Raw genomic sequence first — 18,475 nt, forward strand, 5'->3', positions numbered from 1 at the left:
CTGCCGGCGATCTTAGGGGAGGCCATTGGGAGGACCGGCAGGAGGGGTTGGGTACCCTTCTGCTGCGATTGGCAGGAAGGGTTGATCTGACAAATGAGGAGCACGGTGAAACACAGGTAAATAGCGGTTCCTAGAAGGGGGTACATTGGCCCGCGGGGACAAACCTGTTCACCGTTTCCGTGGTCGGTGAATGGCCTTGTCCCCGTCACCGCAGCGACTGCTAGTTTTCTTCCCCGTTTTCGGCGGTGACCCGCGGCTTAAATGCGGTGGCCGCGGGTAAACCGTCACCGTGTCATTCTCTACTTTCCAACTGTCTTGCCAGCCCTGCAGTTCTGAAATAAACCTCTCTGCTTACCCAGCTCTCCTGCTCTCTGCCACGACCAGCTCTCTGCCTCCCCGGCTCTCCTGCTTTCTGCCTCCCCGAACTGGCTCTGCCTCCCCGACTCTCCTGCCCTTCTCACGCAGTGTGAGCCCGTGGTTTTAACGCGGATTAAAACCACGGATTTGCAAAAGTAAAAAAACAAAAAGAAAAGCAGCTTGCAGCTCTGTAAGCATGCGCAGACCATCTACAGACAAGATAGTGTGCGCATGCTTCTGGATCGCTCACTAGCGATCCATGTGGTTGGTGGGGGGGGGGCGTTCCTCCGATTGCCCCCATTAGCATGCTGATCCTCTGTGAATTCGTCGGCCTGCCGCGGATAGGCCATGGATCGGGCACGATTGGACAGGTTAGTGAATCTAGCCCTAAGTTTTTTGTTTATATTTCTGAGAAGATGGTGGGGTGAGATTACTTGAGAGCTCCTTCTGGCTCCCAGCTGTGTGAATGTATGTAAAATGGGATTCAAAAGAGGGAGTAGCCTGCTGTTCTGATCATTGGGGACCTGTGCAGGCAACGTATACACACAGCATGAATATTAACACAGACAACTATAGTGGAATCTGAAGGAGATTTAAAAATGAGGTATGGTAGTAATAAGTGGTGCCAATGGACATAATTAGGGCTTCTGATTTTAGGCTTTAGCTCATAACACTGGTGCAAAAATAAAATAGGTGTTTATTGCATAATCATCACTTTCCCTAGTACTCGTTTGCCCCTTCTCTGTTTTTCTGTCTTATTCACATTGATGACTCTAAAACTGCACAAATGTTGTGTGTGTGACTTCCTCCAGAAAAGGTGCCCAGCAACAGCATCTGGGTCACGAAAATACCGATAAGCATTGATTTTATTTATTTATTTATTTTCACTCTTCAAAATTAACAGTGTAAGAATAGAAGCCCTATATATATTGAGGCAAAAGGAGCATGATACTGCATACAGAACTCTAGCCAACACTTCTAGAGCAGAAGCAGCAGATAATGAACTGTGAAGGTGACTGCTGCAAGCACTACCTTAACCTTTATCATTTATAGTCTTGGCATTCTACCATATCCCAGTGAGGTTTAAACCTGCCACATGCTCTGTATCCAGAAAGAAGTGCAAAATGAAAGCTATTCCACTTTTAAATACTCTGTTGGCTATTCTCTTATCAAGGTCCACAGGCCAGTTGGGTTTTCAGGATGTCCCTAATGAATATCCATAAACAAAATACCCAAATAAGAGCTATGTTTCACACTGCTTCTTATGCTTATAAATAATTCATCATTTATTATAATAATATACACTTCCCCCTTCAAATCCGTGGTTTCGGCATCTGCGGATTCAGTTATTCGCGATTTTAAAACAAAAAACATTTAAATTTTTCGGGCTTTTTTTCTTTTAATTTTAATTTATAACATTTTATTGAAGGAAATAATTAAATATAATATAATACAAATAGATTTCATTTCAAATAGATTTGCAATTATAATATTTACATACATATCACTATCATTGCCCTGTAAGCCCTCCCTTAACCCTTACCTGGTGGTCTAGTGGGTTTTCGGGGCAGGAGTGATCTTCACACACTCCTGCCCTGTGCGGATCACTCATAGGAAATGGCTGCCTTGAGCTCTTGTTGTAGTCTGAAACCGGTTCCACTCATAATAGTTTCTGACATTTCGTCATATATTGTTTGCTGGCCTCAACCAGGACTGAGAACTCCAAATCAAGAGCTGCTCCAGCACAAACGCTGGAGAAATTCAACTGCAACAGACCTCACACTTTTCCCATCTGCTTTACTAAGTTTTGTATCACGTAAGTAGGCTTTCCAGTGTTTTTCTCATTGTTATAAAGCATCCGATTCTTTTATTTTGAAATGCATCTTTACAGATCAATATGAAACTGCTGTGTGAATATCCATAAGAGAGAGATTTGTATACAATGGGGGTGAGAGGCATGCACGTCTCTCATTCATATTCATTAACTCAAATTCTTAAAACCAGCTATTAAATATTTAATACAAACAAGTATTATCTTAATCAATTCAATTTTAATATTATCTCCCACAGTTCATTTCATTATAGTACTTTTACAACTTACCAATACATAATTTATTAATAAATATCAGAATAATTTAGTCAGGAAACCTAATCCCCATCACTCACACTCACTTCCCAACTGTCACACACATACTACAGTCATTGTGATTACTTTTATCCAAAACTGGATCTTAGTTAGTTCATTAGTCCATGATCATCTAGTCAGAGAGGCTTCAAACTGAGAGTTGCACAACAGTCTAGCACATGAGAATGACAGTTTCTTAAACACCACCGGCAGGCCTCTCTGTCCTCATGATGGGCCTGTTCTTCAATTCATAAAGCATTCAGCTCAATACAAGACTATGTTTTGCCACCTGGCATCTTCAGGAGCTGTGTTTGCAAGGCTCGCCAACATCACATACAAAATAATTCACATACATACCCTTTCATTCATACTAAAACCTCACCAAAATCATTAAAAAACCTTTCACCCACCAGTAAACTAAGCATGACTCGAGCAGGGTTCGGCACAAGCCGGGATCAGCTGACAAGCAGGAAACACACCGTCTACCAGGAAATCAAACTGCATGACCTCACTTCCTCTCCATGAACCTTATATCCCTGTTCAAACAACTTCCCATTCCAGTTATAACAACTTCCAGTCCAGTTCTTCCTCCTTCCTATAAATGATTGTAGTTCTACCTCTCTTTCCTTTATGTTTCAGTTTGTCTTGTATTTGTCTTAAGTATTAATTATACTTTCCCAATTTTTTATACTTTTTTAATGTAATGTACACCGCTTTGATAATTTTTAAGCAGTATATCAAAATTTTTAATAAACTTGAACAAGTCTTTAGGAAAATAACATTTAGAAAATAGTTGTTACACCTGCTGCCATTCATATTGGAGCAACACAAACTGGATGCTTTCAGCAGCAGCACCTTGAGCCACCTAAAACAACAATAAACACAAATGGCCGAGGACACTAGAGCACCCTGAGACACTTAACTACAAATATAACTAAGGATCAGCTTTAAGATTACAGCATCCATAGGCAGAGGGCTGGTGGGAATGACAGCACCCAAGAGATTGGAGAGGAGGGCATCCGAAGCCCCAGTTTTTGGGTGCCTTCAGAATTTGATGATATAGCCATATACTTTCGCATTATCTATACCTAAATCCAGCCCTCAGACAACTGAAAGATAACTTGGGGAAAAAGTAGTTTTTTGACATTTGGGAGATCCTGATAAAACTATATACCTTCTGTTGCAGGAAAACAAACGTATGCATTTTTGTATACTGTGGTGTGCACTCTAGAAAATAGTGTTTCTGAGGGAAGGTAGGATTATGCATTGTGTCTGGTTTAATCATGCTTTCTTGCTTACTTTTTATTATCTTGATGTTTCTAGTTGATGCTGATGGCTGTTTTGAATTGCCTCTTTGATTCCCTGAGCCAGATGCTGAGGTAAGAAATGAGAATAGTAGCCCAACTGTTTGTCAGATAAAGCTCTTCAGGGCATGATATCAATAATGAATCAGGAAAGGAAATAGCAAAACTCAAAACTGTTTTGTATTTCAGAAAACAACCAAAAAGGAATGTTTAATTGGTTTATAGCTGGTGTTTTACAGATATGAGGCTTACCTTGGGATTGATGGTTGTAGCCCAGATATTTTGGTGTCTGAGTTGTAATGCACTTAAGCATTAGACCTTTCAATATTTCATGGGCGTCTGTAACTTTTTCCCCATGTAACATATAATGAAAAGAAATGTCATAATACTTTTTTTTTCTGAAGTTAAAAAGGTACATTTTTAAATGTTTAGCAGGTGTAGTCCTGCTTCAATGCCGTGCAACCATATTATAATTGCTCATCCCAGTTTTCCAGGTGCTATGTTCTTATCTGATCATGATGCAGAGCAAGGAGAGTCAATACAATGCAGGTTCTTATTGTGAAGTGACATGAAGTAAAAAAAAAAAAAATCCTAGTTCAGATCCTCGGGCCAACCTTTGCTCCTTATGCTCTGGGGATTCTGCAAAAGCAATATAAGTCCTGAGCTGTTGCTCAGTGGTGTCACCTAATAACAAGGCTTAAGTGTCAACATTTAGCTGGGTTTTGAAGGATTTGTGACCCCCCCTGGCTGAAAACTTTCAATGACTGGGAAGGGTTCAGAGGTGATATAAAATGGAGGACAGATAAGAGTTATCATATTTGTGAACGCAAAAAAGAAGATACATGATCCCGAGTCCACCCCACCTGTTTATAGAATTAAAATGTTAACATTGCAGCCCAATAGGAGTGGGAAGCGGGCATGTAAATCTGTGTTTATCTTCCTATGTAATTCCTGAATTTCTCTTTTCATTTAAATTTTAAGAGCCAGAAGCCGCCTCTCTGGAGCGTCCCACCTACACAGGAGCAGGAAGTTGCTCCAGAGAGAAAGCTTCTGGGACTGGCCAACTGCAGCAGGCTCGCCTCACTGCTGCTGGCCGGCCTGAATATTAAATTTCAGTGCAGCTGGAAGTAGGTGGGGGACAGGTGAGGAAGCCATCTGGACCACCCAGACATGTTCTCTAAAAAGGGGACATGTCCGGGTACATCCAGATGTCTGGTATCGCTAGAGACTGAAGAACTATGAGTAGCTGTAAATGAAAGTTAAGTGGTTTGTCTCTGAGAGGTAGTTCCTGAGCTAAAAGAAAGAAGTAGGAAAAGTTGTAAGACAAGCGAGCTGTGAACTGGAATGCATTTTAGACTAACAATGCATATTTTTCAAGGTGCTTGCAAGTATATCCAGTTAAAAGTTCTTAATTTATCTGCTTTCTAAGGCTGCATGCCCCAGTGAGTTCATACAAACATTAATAATTAACTGTCCAGCTTAGTGCTGTCTAATGCAGGCCCATCTAGGGTTATCCTGCAGTTGCACCCCATTCCAGCACTTCACAGGGAGCTCTTGGTTCTAACAATGATATTGTAAGCTACTAATTTACCACATGAAAGATTAGATTACATTAGAAAATATAGGGCTCCTTTTACAAAGGTGCATTAGGGCCTTAACGCGCGCTAAAATGCTGCTACCGCCTCTTCGTGAGCAGGTGATAGTTTTTCGGCTAGCGCGCGCTAATCCAGTGCGTGCACTAAAAACGCTAGCGCACCTTCGTAAAAGGAGCCCATAATTTTGCTTTGGTGGTTGCATTAGTTTGTGAAAGAAAATGGACTTTCACTTTGCAGTCTTTGTTCTGCCATATCAAAACTCATCCAGTATCAAGTTTCAAGTTTATTAGAAGTTTGTTGTACACGCAATATCAAATATTTCTATGCATATTACAATTTAAAATTGGGAGACAAAATAAAACAATTTGAACAATTAAACATACAATGTATGTACAAAAGTATGATTTCTATAGTCATTTTACTGCTGGGCAAAGGACTAAGGCTAAAAATATTTAAGACCTATATATATGGGATGTATATTTCATAGTGTTTTGTTTAGTTTTTGGGGGGAGGAGGGGGTTGTCAACATAGTTTTCATGGTGCTGCTCTAGTAGAACTGTTGGGAGCCCATCCTTTGAATTCATGAATCCCTAATAAGTCAGGCATGCTGTAACCCTGGGATGATACAAAGTTAAAACCCACTTTTTTCCTGATGTCCTTATGCAGGGAGAGCTTCTAATCTTCGTTCAAGGGCGAACAGTGAAAGCAATAAGAGTTTAAAGGGCACATTCTATAAGAAGCGCCCAAAAGTTAGTGATTCAAGTAAAATTGGGTGCTGTTTAATGAATCACGCTGAGCGGAACCTATTTTGGAGGCGCCCATGAAATAAGCCAGCTCTAGGCACAACTAAAAGTTAGGCTAAGCGCTTAAGAGCAGTGATTCTGCAACAAGGCGCCTAACATGCATAGTGCCTATTTTTTTGAAGGCCGCCTAAATTTTTAGAGGCGCCTTGTTACAGAATCGCGCTTTCTTGATAGGTGCCTATGTTTCAATCAGTTCTGATTAAAAAGCTTAATTGAGCTTGTTATTCAATTTAGATAGGCGCTTATCTAGATGGGCGCCTAAATAACCACTTCGAACTTCACGGTATAGCGGTATATAAGAAATAAATTATTATTATTATTATTATAATAAGTGCCCAACATTAGGCACCGGTTACAGAATTTGGGCCTTAGTGCTGATGAAACATGGAGAATCCATTTGAGGGTGAATAGACAGCTCTTTTCTTTTGTTCCATTAGGAAGAATGTAGAGAAGCGAGCTCTGCTTGAGAATATGGAGGGGCTGTTCCTTGCTGTTGATGAAATTGTAGACGGAGGGTGAGTATATGAAGGGGATGATCTTGCCATGTGTACATTAGTACTTGCATGTCACAGGTGTCTTGATCTAGCAGTATTGGAAAGTGTTTGGCTGTCATGAGCACAAGAAAAAGTTGTTTTATATGATCTGGATCTTAGTCTCCACTCACTAAGTGCATGCTTTCTTGTTACAGGGTGATCTTAGAGAGTGATCCACAGCAGGTGGTGCATCGTGTAGCATTACGGGTAGGTCAGAACACTTTTGTTTGATGTGGGGGGGGAGTGACGGGAAGCAATATCCTCTCCCATGATTGTTGTGGTTGTCCAGGGATTTTTGCTGTGTCCTTGTAAGCAAGACTGACATTCGGTCATCATACTATGTCTTTATATTTATGTGCTGTGTGCAGTTTCTTTATATAGTGGGTTCTCAAACCTGATTGATTGTGGTTTGAGATGGGTGGTTCCCTCAGGAAAGTGGGGAGATTTTGGTGGAAAATTGAGGCTGGAAAGTCCATTGGTTATAAAATTTTGAATTTTATGGTGGAATAGTTCACATTAAGACTTCTATTCCACCTATACCTTGCAGTTCAAGGCGGATTACAAAAGAGCTAACTGGACATTTCCAGTGAAGTTACAACAGTTTTGGGTTTTTTTTTGTTTGTTTGTTTTGGTTACAAGGGAGGAGAGGTAGCTGGATTAATTCTGGAAGAATTTGCAAATTGGATATTAAATTGACTGTACGTTACTGTGTGATATAATAAATAGGTTACAGTTAGAGTACATATAAGATTACGTAACATTTCAGGGATCTGAATACTTGGTTGGTGTTTTGGGGAGGAAGAGATTATTTAAGTGGAGGAATTGGGGGAGAATTTATCTAGGAGGAGGGGGAAGGGTTGGGTTAAGATATCTGGATAAATTTTTTGAAAAGTAGGGTTTTGATTTAGTCACAAATTTTAAATTTTGATGGCAAAATTTGGAAAATTCATTGGAACACTCGGGTGGGAGGAATTTCTATTAAACATATTCAGAAATTCTGGGGGAGTGGGAAGATATTTATCTTCAGTGCAAATAGGACTGACACCAAACCTTTTTGAATGACTGGTTGCTATGCTTTAAGATGAGCCCTATACCTCCACTAAGGATTTTCCCATCAAAAGTTAAATTTGTAACCAAAGACTTCCACCTTTCTAAGGAAAACAGTGACCTCAACCCCAACCAAATCAGATTTGAGAACCCACTATATAATGACAATTGCAGACCGCACAGCATACCCTGAGGAAAGCTGCAGCAGTGTTTCCAAACTGACACGTCTGTTCTACTTTCTCGGATTTGGCAAGACTCAGACACTGCAGCAATCATAATGGCAGCCATGGAATCCTAAGAGCATATAATGTTCTCCTGTTTACACTACAGAATACCTTATCATCTCTCAACTAAAAAAAGCGCCATGTTGGAAGGCTAATTTCAAAAGGAAGGCTAATTTCAAAAGAAATAAGCAGCAACACTGCTGTAGCTATTTGCCCTTATCTGTTTGAGCATCAGGAACATTTCCAGACAGCAGGATATAGGACCACCTGAGGAGCATCCAGAAGAACCACTATCAGAAGAGGGGCTTTACCACTGCAACCTTTACCACTGGAAGAAGAGGTTCTAGTTAATTCCTATCTACAGGATCCTTATATTTAGGGCAGGGGTGTCCAACCTTTTGGCTTCCCTGGGCCATATTGTCCGAAAAATTTTTTTCTGGGGCTGCACAAACACTAACACTAGCCAATTAGCTAAAAAATAAGGTTGAGCAGGTCTCAAATCTGCAATCACTAATATAGAAGATGTATGTATCTAATAATAAACCTTCATTAAAGGGACACTGTGGAGAGGAACCCAAAAAATCAGTAATACTTCCCCTGACCGAGTGATCCTCCATGTGCACCGCTGACAGTGGGAGCAGCCACAGGCTTCTGCATCCCAACTATGATGAGTAGGGATGTGCGCTCCTGGTTCTCCCATTCACTTCTATTACAGCTACTTTGAGCCTCTTCAGAGGTGAGCCTCATCAGAGCGGAGATGCAGAATCCGCTGTCAGCAGCAAACGTGGAGGATCGTTTAATCAGGGTAAATATTACTGCTTTTTTGGGCCTCCCACTTTGAGCTTAGGCTCCCTCAAAATGAATATCTCCCTTGCTGTAGCTAGTAGGGATCCTCAAGCCTCAACAACTGACGGCCACCTCCTTCCCCTCCAACTTCCCAAGTTCTGCAGCTGGCAGCAGTATTTCAGAGCAGCTGCCTTCCCTCCCCCCTTGGCTTTCATGCATGCATGAAAGAAGGGGCAGCTTGAGGATCCTAGCTCTTTAACATTCTTCTTTCCTCCGATCTTCATCTAACCCTTTCCCTGGAGTTCCTTTTTCATTACAATCCCTGTCCGAGGGAACGCTTCTAGGTCAGCCGCAGGAGGCATGTAGGAGCCGCTGCCCACGGCTTTGAGCAAACGCTGCAGCAAGACAGAGGAGGGAGCCAGCAAGACGGTAAACACCTGGGGGCGGCAGAGGAAAACATGCATTGTCCTCTAGCGGGGCCTCACAAAATACTACCTTGTTTTAGGGGGAGTAGCAACATAGAGGAAACAGCAGGATTTTCAAACTCAAGAACAATACAAAGAAAGTTGAGTATATGATAATACAGAAACTATAATTATAATATATGTACATAGATGGTATAAATAGGTAAGATGTATGTATATTTAGGGTTAAATATATATTCTACATATCATACCCAGACTGTACACCAGTCAAAAGAGAGACTAAAAGTAAAAGATATGTAAATGCACCATATCATGATGCCCAAATGCACCAAAACCAACAATGAGGTATGGATAACTATCACAGCTCATGTAGCTAATGTAACACCAATACTGAAACTCATTATCCCAGGACAAGCAGGCATGATATTCTCACATGTGGGTGACGTCATCTACGGAGCCCCGATGCGGAAGCATTTTCAAGCAAACTTGATTGAAGATTTAAGTTTGCTCTGCTGCTCCACGCATGCGTGCCTTCCTGCTCCACTAGGGGGTGCATCCCCTTGTGGGCTCCAGTTCAAAATTTTCCGCTGAGCCTAGAAGTCGTGTTTTTTCAGGCTCTGCCCCAACTGCCTTCTAGCACCGCGATTTTTCTTGTTTTTCATCGTTTAAGTCGCTGTGCGCGAAATTTTTTCTTCTTCAACTTGATTCCTGCTTCGTTTGACCGACCCGGAGGCTTCCGGGTCCCCGTGGCCGCGTGGCTACTCGAGCCGCGGCCACTTTCGATTCTATGTCCCGGCCTTTGACCGACTTTTAAAAGTGCACCCGGTGCGAGCGGCTTCTTTCCATCACAGACCCGCATCGCCGGTGCATCCTCTGCCTGGGGGCCGCTCATCCAACCGACTCCTGTCCCCAGTGCGCTACTTTCCAGAACCGGGCCCTCCGTCGAAGGAAAGCCCGCATGGCGGATCTTTTCGCCCCAGACCAACCTTCTACCTCGGCCTCGAGGTCGGCCCCGGCCTCGGCCCCGGCCTTGACCTCGGCCCCGAATACCTCGGCATCGCCTCAAGACTCGACTCCGAAGTCCTCGGGACAACAGAAAGCCTCGGCTCCGGGTAAGTCCCTTCTTCCCTCTTCAGGTTCTGTACCAGCGAAGAAACCAACCTCGGGGACACCGGCGACGCATGGCGGAAGTCCCATGCTTACAGCCCCGACAAAGCCCTCCAAGCCTTCGGGCCGTGCCTCCACCACACGGGAATACTCTGATACGAGGTCGCCCCCGGTGGAGTGCACCGAGGCAGGGGACATGCCTTCGATGCTGTCCGTGCCCGTCTTCCAGGACTTACTCCAAGCAATGATCTCGTCGGAGCTGTCCGCTGCAATGGCCCATCTACAACCGGCCTCTGCCTCGACCCCGCATGTGCCAGACCAGCCTGAGCCTCGCGTCGAGCCACCTCGGGGAAAAGTGCGCAAACTTCGCCGCATCTCATCCTCCTTGGACTCCTCGCCGAGGCACCCGAGGCGCTCTCCCTCCACAGACCGCCACAGGGCAAAACGTCGGGCTAAACCAACAGAAACCTCGAACCGCCGTACCTCTAAGAAGGCCCGGGGTTCCCCCACTCTACGAGGCCGTTCACCTACACCTCGTACGGGACCGCTGAAGGTGGCAGAGTTATTACTCTCCAACCCACACATCCTCCGAACTCCCCCTCGGACCGGGGCTCCGATCCGAGGTTTCGGGCTTTCACCAAGGGAGTCTGGGTCGAGGTCACCGATTCGACATCGATCGGTACCCCGAACCCCGGCATCGTCTCTGAGGGGCTCCTCGAGACGTCGGAGATCCACGACCCCGGAACACTTTCACAGTACTTCCCCGGTCTTGGAGCCTGGATCGGAGCAGGAACCTCGCTACTCGAGGGAAGCCTCCCCTTCCTTCTCCACCCGATGGAGGTCTCGTTCACCGACCCCCCACGGGGCCTCAGGAACATTCCGACTATCCTTCTCACACTTTGTCCAGGACATGGGCCACGCCTTGAATTTAGACCTCCAGTCCGACTCCAGATACTCTAAAGAGTACCTAGCGGAACTGGATATGCCATCACTACCCAGAGAGTCCCTTCGCTTACCGCCTAAACCGATACTCCAACAGGCTCTCTTCAGGAACCTGGAGACCCCCTATATGGTCACAGCCGTGCCCTCCAAAATGGAGGCCAAGTACCGTACAGTACCCTTTCCGGGATTTGAACAACCACAGCTCTCCCACCAGTCGCTGTTAGTAGAATCCTCCTTAAAAAAGGCTCACCCCTCCCGGGTCTCAGCGGCGGTCCCCCCAGGCCGAGAAGGCCGAACCCTAGACAAGTTCGGCAGGAGACTATATCAAAATGCGATGATGGCCTCTAGGGTGCAAAGCTACACTTTCACCTTCACATCCTACCTCAAACACCTCATTGGACTACTGAGAGCCCTTGAGACTGACCTACCGGCCTCCCGCCAAGGAGCCTTTAGCCTACTTTTGGAATCCCTCTCCAACCTACGCCTCCATCTATTCCACGCGGCCTACGATGGCTTCGAACTCTCCTCCAGAGAGGCAGCTTTTGCTATCGCCATGCGCCGACTAGCTTGGCTACGCCTGGTCGACATGGACCCCAACTTACAGGACCGGTTGGCTAACCCCCTGCGTGGGAAAAGAACTGTTCGATGACACTATCGAGGCGGCTACAAAACACCTCTCCGAACACGAACACTCATTTGCCTCCCTCGTCCGACAAAAGCCCAAACCGCCCGCGTCCAGGCCGTATAGGGTCCCTCCGCGCCGCTACCCACAAAAATCCACTCCTGCCTTCTCGCGGCCTCCACCCAGGCGTCCGCAAGCCCACCACCGGGCCATGCCCAAGTCCCAACCGCCTGCGACTACCAAACCATCCCCGTCCTTTTGACGGGATACGCGGAAGGGGGCGGGCCCCCTCCGCCATAGTCCCAAGCCTCCTTCCCATCGGGGGTCGCCTCAAAGCCTTTTACCCTCGCTGGGAACAAGTCACGTCGGACGCATGGGTCCTTGGCGTGATCTCATCAGGATACTCTCTCAACTTTCGGACCATTCCTCCGGAAAACCCCCCAAGGAATTGCCCTCCCAACCGGACGCAGCTACCCCTACTCCTCTCCGAAGCTTGAGACCTGCTTCGCCTGAGAGCAGTGGAGGAGGTTCCCCCCGACCAACGGGGGAAGGGCTTCTACTCCCGTTACTTCCTGGTACCGAAAAAAACGGGAGGCTTACGCCCAATACTAGACTTGAGACGCCTCAACAAATTTCTGATACGAGAAAAATTTCGGATGCTCTCCCTACCGACCCTCTACCCCCTGATCGACGAGGGCGACTGGCTCTGCTCCCTCGATCTGAAGGAGGCGTACACACATGTCCCAGTGCACCCCGCTCACCACAAGTTCTTGCGTTTTCAGGTAGGGGACTGGCACCTACAATACCGTGTCCTTCCCTTCGGCCTAGCATCGTCACCTCGGGTCTTCACCAAGTGCCTCGTGGTGGTCGCAGCAACCTTACGCTCCCAGGGCCTCCAGGTATTCCCCTACCTGGACGACTGGCTGATCAAAGCCCCGTCCAGGGAAGCGGTTATCTCAGCGACCCAACAGACTATTACCTACCTACAAAGTCTGGGGTTCGAGATAAACTTCCCAAAATCCCAACTACGCCCCTCCCAGTCCCTACAGTTCATCGGGGCCACGCTGGACACTGTTCGCCTCCGTTCCTTCCTCCCCCCTCCGCGTCTAGAGGCGTTAGCAAGCCTGAGTCGAAGGTTTTCCCTGCTGACCTCGGTATCAGCTCGGCAGATGATGACTCTTCTGGGCCACATGGCCTCCATCGTCCACGTCACACCCTTCGCCCGCCTCCATCTGAGAATTCCTCAATGGACCCTGGCCTCTCAATGGCGTCAAGACCGGGACCCGATCGACCGCCCCGTGACAGTGACCCCTTCTTTGCAACGATCGCTCCGCTGGTGGGCCGACTCTTCAAATCTTTCCAAAGGTTTGCTCTTCCTCACCCCACCCCACAGCAAGATACTCACCACGGACTCGTCGGAGTACGCTTGGGGAGCCCATCTGGACGGCCTACGCACTCAAGGGATGTGGTCAGCAGAAGACCGTCGCTGCCACATCAACGTGCTAGAGCTTCGGGCCATCTATCTCGCAGCTGTAACTTTTCAACATCTGCTCCACGACCGAGTGGTTCTCATCCGAACCGACAACCAGGTAGCAATGTACTACGTAAACAAACAAGGGGGAACAGGGTCTTGGTCCCTTTGCCGGGAAGCCCTGCGCCTCTGGAAATGGGCAATCTCCAACAACACCTTCCTTCGAGCGGTGTACATACAAGGAGAACAAAACTGTCTGGCGGACAGACTCAGCCGCCTCCTCCAGCCACACGAGTGGTCACTGCACTCTCAGATCCTACGACAAGTGTTCGAAAAGTGGGGGACGCCTCAAATAGATCTATTCGCATCCCCCCACAATCACAAGCTGCCTCTCTTCTGCTCCCGGATGTACTCCCCGGACCGGCTCGAGGCCGACGCCTTCCTCCTCGACTGGGAGGGAAGGTTCCTATACGTGTTCCCGCTGTTTCCTCTGATACTGCGGACGCTTGTCCACCTGAAAACAGTACAAACCACCCTGATCCTGATTGCTCCTCGCTGGCCACGCCAGCCTTGGTTTTCCCTTCTACTTCAACTCAGTGTCAGAGATCCACTGCCTCTGCCTCTGTTTCCCTCTCTACTATCACAGGGTCAGGGTTCGCTGTTACATCCCAATCTTCAATCTCTTCATCTGAATGCTTGGTTTCTCTCCCCCTGACTGCTCTCCCCGTGTCTCAATCAGTCAAGGAGATATTGGAGGCCTCTAGAAAGACCTCAACGAGAACCTGCTACTCCCAAAAGTGGACCAGATTCTCAACCTGGTGCACCTCCCACAGCCAGGACCCGGTGTCGGTCCCCGTCCCTCTGGTCCTTGACTATTTACTTCAACTATCTCATTCCGGCCTAAAGACCAACTCCATTCGAGTACACCTCAGTGCGATTGCGGCCTTTCATCAGCCCCTGGAAGGGAAAGCCCTCTCGCTCCATCCCTCAGTCTCTCGCTTCATGAAGGGTCTTCTGAATGTCCACCCTCCTCTCAAACCCCTTCCGGTGGTTTGGGACCTCAACGTGGTTCTGGCTCAACTAATGAAACCTCCATTTGAGCCCCTAGACAAATGCCATCCAAAATTCCTAACTTGGAAGGTAATTTTCCTGCTTGCGCTCACGTCTGCTCGGCGGGTTAGTGAGTTACAGGCTCTGGTAGCGGACCCACCCTTCACGGTATTCCATCACGACAAGGTGGTACTCCGCACACATCCAAAGTTCTTGCCTAAAGTAGTGTCTGATTTTCACCTCAATCAGTCCATTGTCTTACCTGTGTTTTTTCCCAAGCCCCACTCTCACCCCGGAGAGGTGGCGCTCCATACTCTTGACTGTAAGAGAGCGTTGGCCTTTTACCTCCAACGTACTCAGTCACACCGGAAAGTCCCACAATTGTTTTTGTCCTTCGACTCAAACCGGTTAGGTCACCCAGTCTCCAAGCGCACCTTGTCCAACTGGTTGGCCGACTGCATCTCCTTCTGCTACGCTCAGGCTGGTCTCACGCTGCATGGTCGAGTAACAGGACACAAGGTCCGAGCGATGGCAGCCTCCGTAGCGTTCCTCAGGTCCACACCTATTGAGGAAATCTGCAAGGCTGCCACGTGGTCTTCGGTTCATACCTTCACCTCCCACTACTGTCTGGACTCTCTGTCCAGGAGCGATGGCCGGTTCGGCCAATCGGTTTTACGAAATCTATTTGCTTAAATTGCCAACTTCCCTCCATCCCTTTTCAGTCAGCTTGGAGGTCACCCACATGTGAGAATATCATGCCTGCTTGTCCTGGGATAAAGCACAGTTACTTACCGTAACAGGTGTTATCCAGGGACAGCAGGCATATATTCTCACAACCCGCCCACCTCCCCGAGGTTGGCTTCTTTGCTAATTAAGTGAACTGGAGACCACGAGGGGATGCACCCCCTAGTGGAGCAGGAAGGCATGCATGCGTGGAGCAGCAGAGCAAACTTAAATCTTCAATCAAGTTTGCTTGAAAATGCTTCCGCATCGGGGCTCCGTAGATGATGTCACCCACATGTGAGAATATATGCCTGCTGTCCCTGGATAACACCTGTTACGGTAAGTAACTGTGCTTTCTGACCGCTCTGAACTGACTTCCCAGTCATTAGTAGCTTTATACAAGCTTCCAATAAACTATACTGCTACTAATGACTAGGGCGTCAATTCAGAACAGTTTATTTGAGATTTTGTAAAGGTGTTACAATATACAGAGTTAGCATTTTCTGAGATGGTTTTCAATACAGACATTTATACCACAATCATCCTACATATGTACACATATAATACTAGTCTCATATACTATGTTCATACTAAATCCTACTTGTTTGCACACATAATACCTGTATTGTGTTCTACATTTATCTTAGATTTATATACATCCTGAAAAACAAAATACAATACCCAGAATTGCTGAGGATATGATCATTCTAGTTATCTTTACTGTGTTCACCCTATTGTGTTCCTAGTGGGGACTAGCCAGCTATCTCTTCTATGTTGCTTTATTAGTTAAAGTAGTCTATGAAGAGGATGGTCTTTATTTCTTAAAATTTCCAGTTTCCTTTTCTAGTTTTAATTCCTTTAGAAGAGAGTTCCACCAACTTGGAGCCATCATTGAGGACATTCTTGTCCTGTTGCTTTTGTATTTGATGTCTCCGTAGGAGGATATTTCTAGCATGTATTGGTTCGAGCACAGAGTGCATGGTGGTGTATGGTAATGTAGTCTGGCTGCTAGATCCAATCCAATCTTTGGTTTTATATACCGACTCATCCCTATTAGAGGGCTCGACTTGGTTAACAAAATATTAACGTAAGTATACAAGGAATTGGACAGAGTCTCATTGTCTATAATCATTAATTTAAAGAAAGAAAGTCAGTAATAGATTTCTGAAATAAGTAAGTCTTCAGTGCTTTACAGAAAATTGATAAATGAGAGAGAAGTCTGACTGTAGAGGGAAGCTCATTCCACATTTTTACGAATAAAAACGAAAAGGATCGACAAAAATTAGCCATAGTTTTTATTCCCTTAACAGTAGGAAAGCCGAGTTTAAATTTCTGAAAATTCCTAAAGTTGGAATTTTTGAATGAGTTCAAAGAGAGAGGAACCAACGGGGTAAAGATCCCATACAGATTTTTAAATATAACAGTAGCACATGTAAACTGAATCCTCCAGTAAACAGGAAACCAGTGAAGGGATCTCAATAAGTGCGTAACACAGTCATATTTGTGTTTGCTATAGATCAATTTGGCCACCGTGTTCTGAACGAATTGTAGTCTTTTCAAGTTACATTTACTTAAGCCAACATAAAGCGAGTTGTCATAATCTAACTGAGCTAAGATAATAGCTTGAACTAGAACTGTGAAATGTTGCTGAAAAAAGAGATGGCAAACTTTTCTAAGCATCTTAAGATATTGCGGTTCTGAGAGATGATTTTGTGCATCATGAATGATTTTTTTATTTAGGGATTTTGTGTGTCATGAGAGGTCCCTAAGAAAATGAGAGAGTCATGGGATAGGTGGCAAAGCTCATTTGTGGATTAGGACTTGGTTATCAGATAAAAAACAGAGGGTAGGGTTAAATGGTCATTTTTCTCAATGGAGGAGAGTAAACAGTGGAGTGCCACAGGGGTCTGTAGTTGGACCAATGCTATTTAACTTATTTATAAATGATCTGGAAACTGGAATGATGAGTGAGGTGATTAAATTTGCAGATGACATTAAACTGTTCAAAGTTGTTAAAATGCATTCAGATTGTGAAAAATTGCAGGCAGACCTTAAGAAATTGGAAGACTGGGTGTCCAAGTGGTAGATGAAATTTAATGTGGACAAATACAAAGTGATGCACATTGGTAAGAATAACCCAACTCACCTTGGGGGTTAGCACCCAAGAAAATGATCTGGGTGTCATTGTAGATAATACGATGAAACCTTCCACCCATTGTGTGGCAGCGGCCAAAAAAGCAAACAGGATTCTAGGAATTATTTTAAAAGGGATGGTTGACAAGACTAAGAATGTTATAATGCCCCTGTATTGCTCCAGGATACAACCTCATCTGGAATATTGCGTTCAATTCTGGTCTCTTTATATCTCAAAAAAGATATAGCGGCTCTAGAAGAGGTTCAAAGAAGAATGACCAGAATAAGGGGGATGGAACTCCTCTCGTATGAGGAAAGACTAAAAAGGGTTAGTGCTCTTCAGCTTGGAAAGGAGACAGCTGAGGGGAGATATGATTGAAATCTACAAAATCCTGAGTGGAGTAGAATTGGGTACAAGTGGATCGATTTTTCACTCTGTCAAAAATTACAAAGATTAGGAGACACTCGATGAAGTTACAGGGAATTATTTTTTCACTCAGAGAATAGTTAAACTCTGGAACGCATTGCCAGAGGTTGTGGTAAGAGTGGATTGCGTAGCTGGTTTTAAGAAAGGTTTGGACAATTTCCTGGAGGAAAAGTCAGAGTCTGTTATTAAGAAAAGACATGGAGGAAGCCACTGCTTGCCCTGGATCAGTAGCATGAAATGTTGCTGCTTTATGGGTTTTGGCCAGATACTAGGGACCTAAATTGGCCACTGTGAGAATGGGCTACTGGGCTTGATGGACCATTAGTCTGACCCAGTAAGGCTATTCTTATGTTCTTATGGCAACAAGATCTTGAATTTCACCCTGCTTTCAATCGGGAGCCAGTGTAACTCTTTCAGTAGTGGGGTGGCACTCGTCTGCTTCAATTTTCTCAACAGGAATCTTGCTGCTGCGTTTTGTACCATTTGAATCAGCTTGATCATGTACTTCGGAATGCCCAGTGAGATTGCACTGCAGTAATCAAAGATTAAGAGTACCAGAGTTATTACATTGAATATTGCTTGATGGGTGAAGTAGGGTTTAAGTCCTCTAACCCAGTAGATCTTGCCATAAACGTTTTTCACAAAGTGTGTGATCTGTAACATCATGTTGGTAAAAAGTGGTGTCAAATTTTTTGAAGAGAGAGAATTTTTGGATTTTTCATCTGAAAGCCTATTCTATTGGTTTGAATGAGAATGTGGATAAATGTTTTTCAATTTCATTCTCAACAAATTTTTCTCATC

General features: G+C 45.3%; 1 protein-coding gene across 2 annotated transcripts in view; it reads left to right on the forward strand.

The window, feature by feature from the left end:
• COPZ1 (COPI coat complex subunit zeta 1) overlaps positions 1 to 18,475 on the forward strand; it is a 74,284-nt gene that overhangs the window by 46,847 nt on the left and 8,962 nt on the right. For both annotated transcript variants that reach the window (XM_033938270.1, XM_033938269.1), the window contains exons 5-7: positions 3,806 to 3,861; positions 6,622 to 6,699; positions 6,873 to 6,924. In XM_033938270.1, the coding sequence (XP_033794161.1) occupies positions 3,806 to 3,861; positions 6,622 to 6,699; positions 6,873 to 6,924 (186 nt within the window). The remainder of the gene's footprint in view (positions 1 to 3,805; positions 3,862 to 6,621; positions 6,700 to 6,872; positions 6,925 to 18,475) is intronic.

This window comes from Geotrypetes seraphini, chromosome 3 (assembly GCF_902459505.1).
Source record: "Geotrypetes seraphini chromosome 3, aGeoSer1.1, whole genome shotgun sequence".
Taxonomy (NCBI): Eukaryota; Metazoa; Chordata; class Amphibia; order Gymnophiona; family Dermophiidae; genus Geotrypetes; species Geotrypetes seraphini.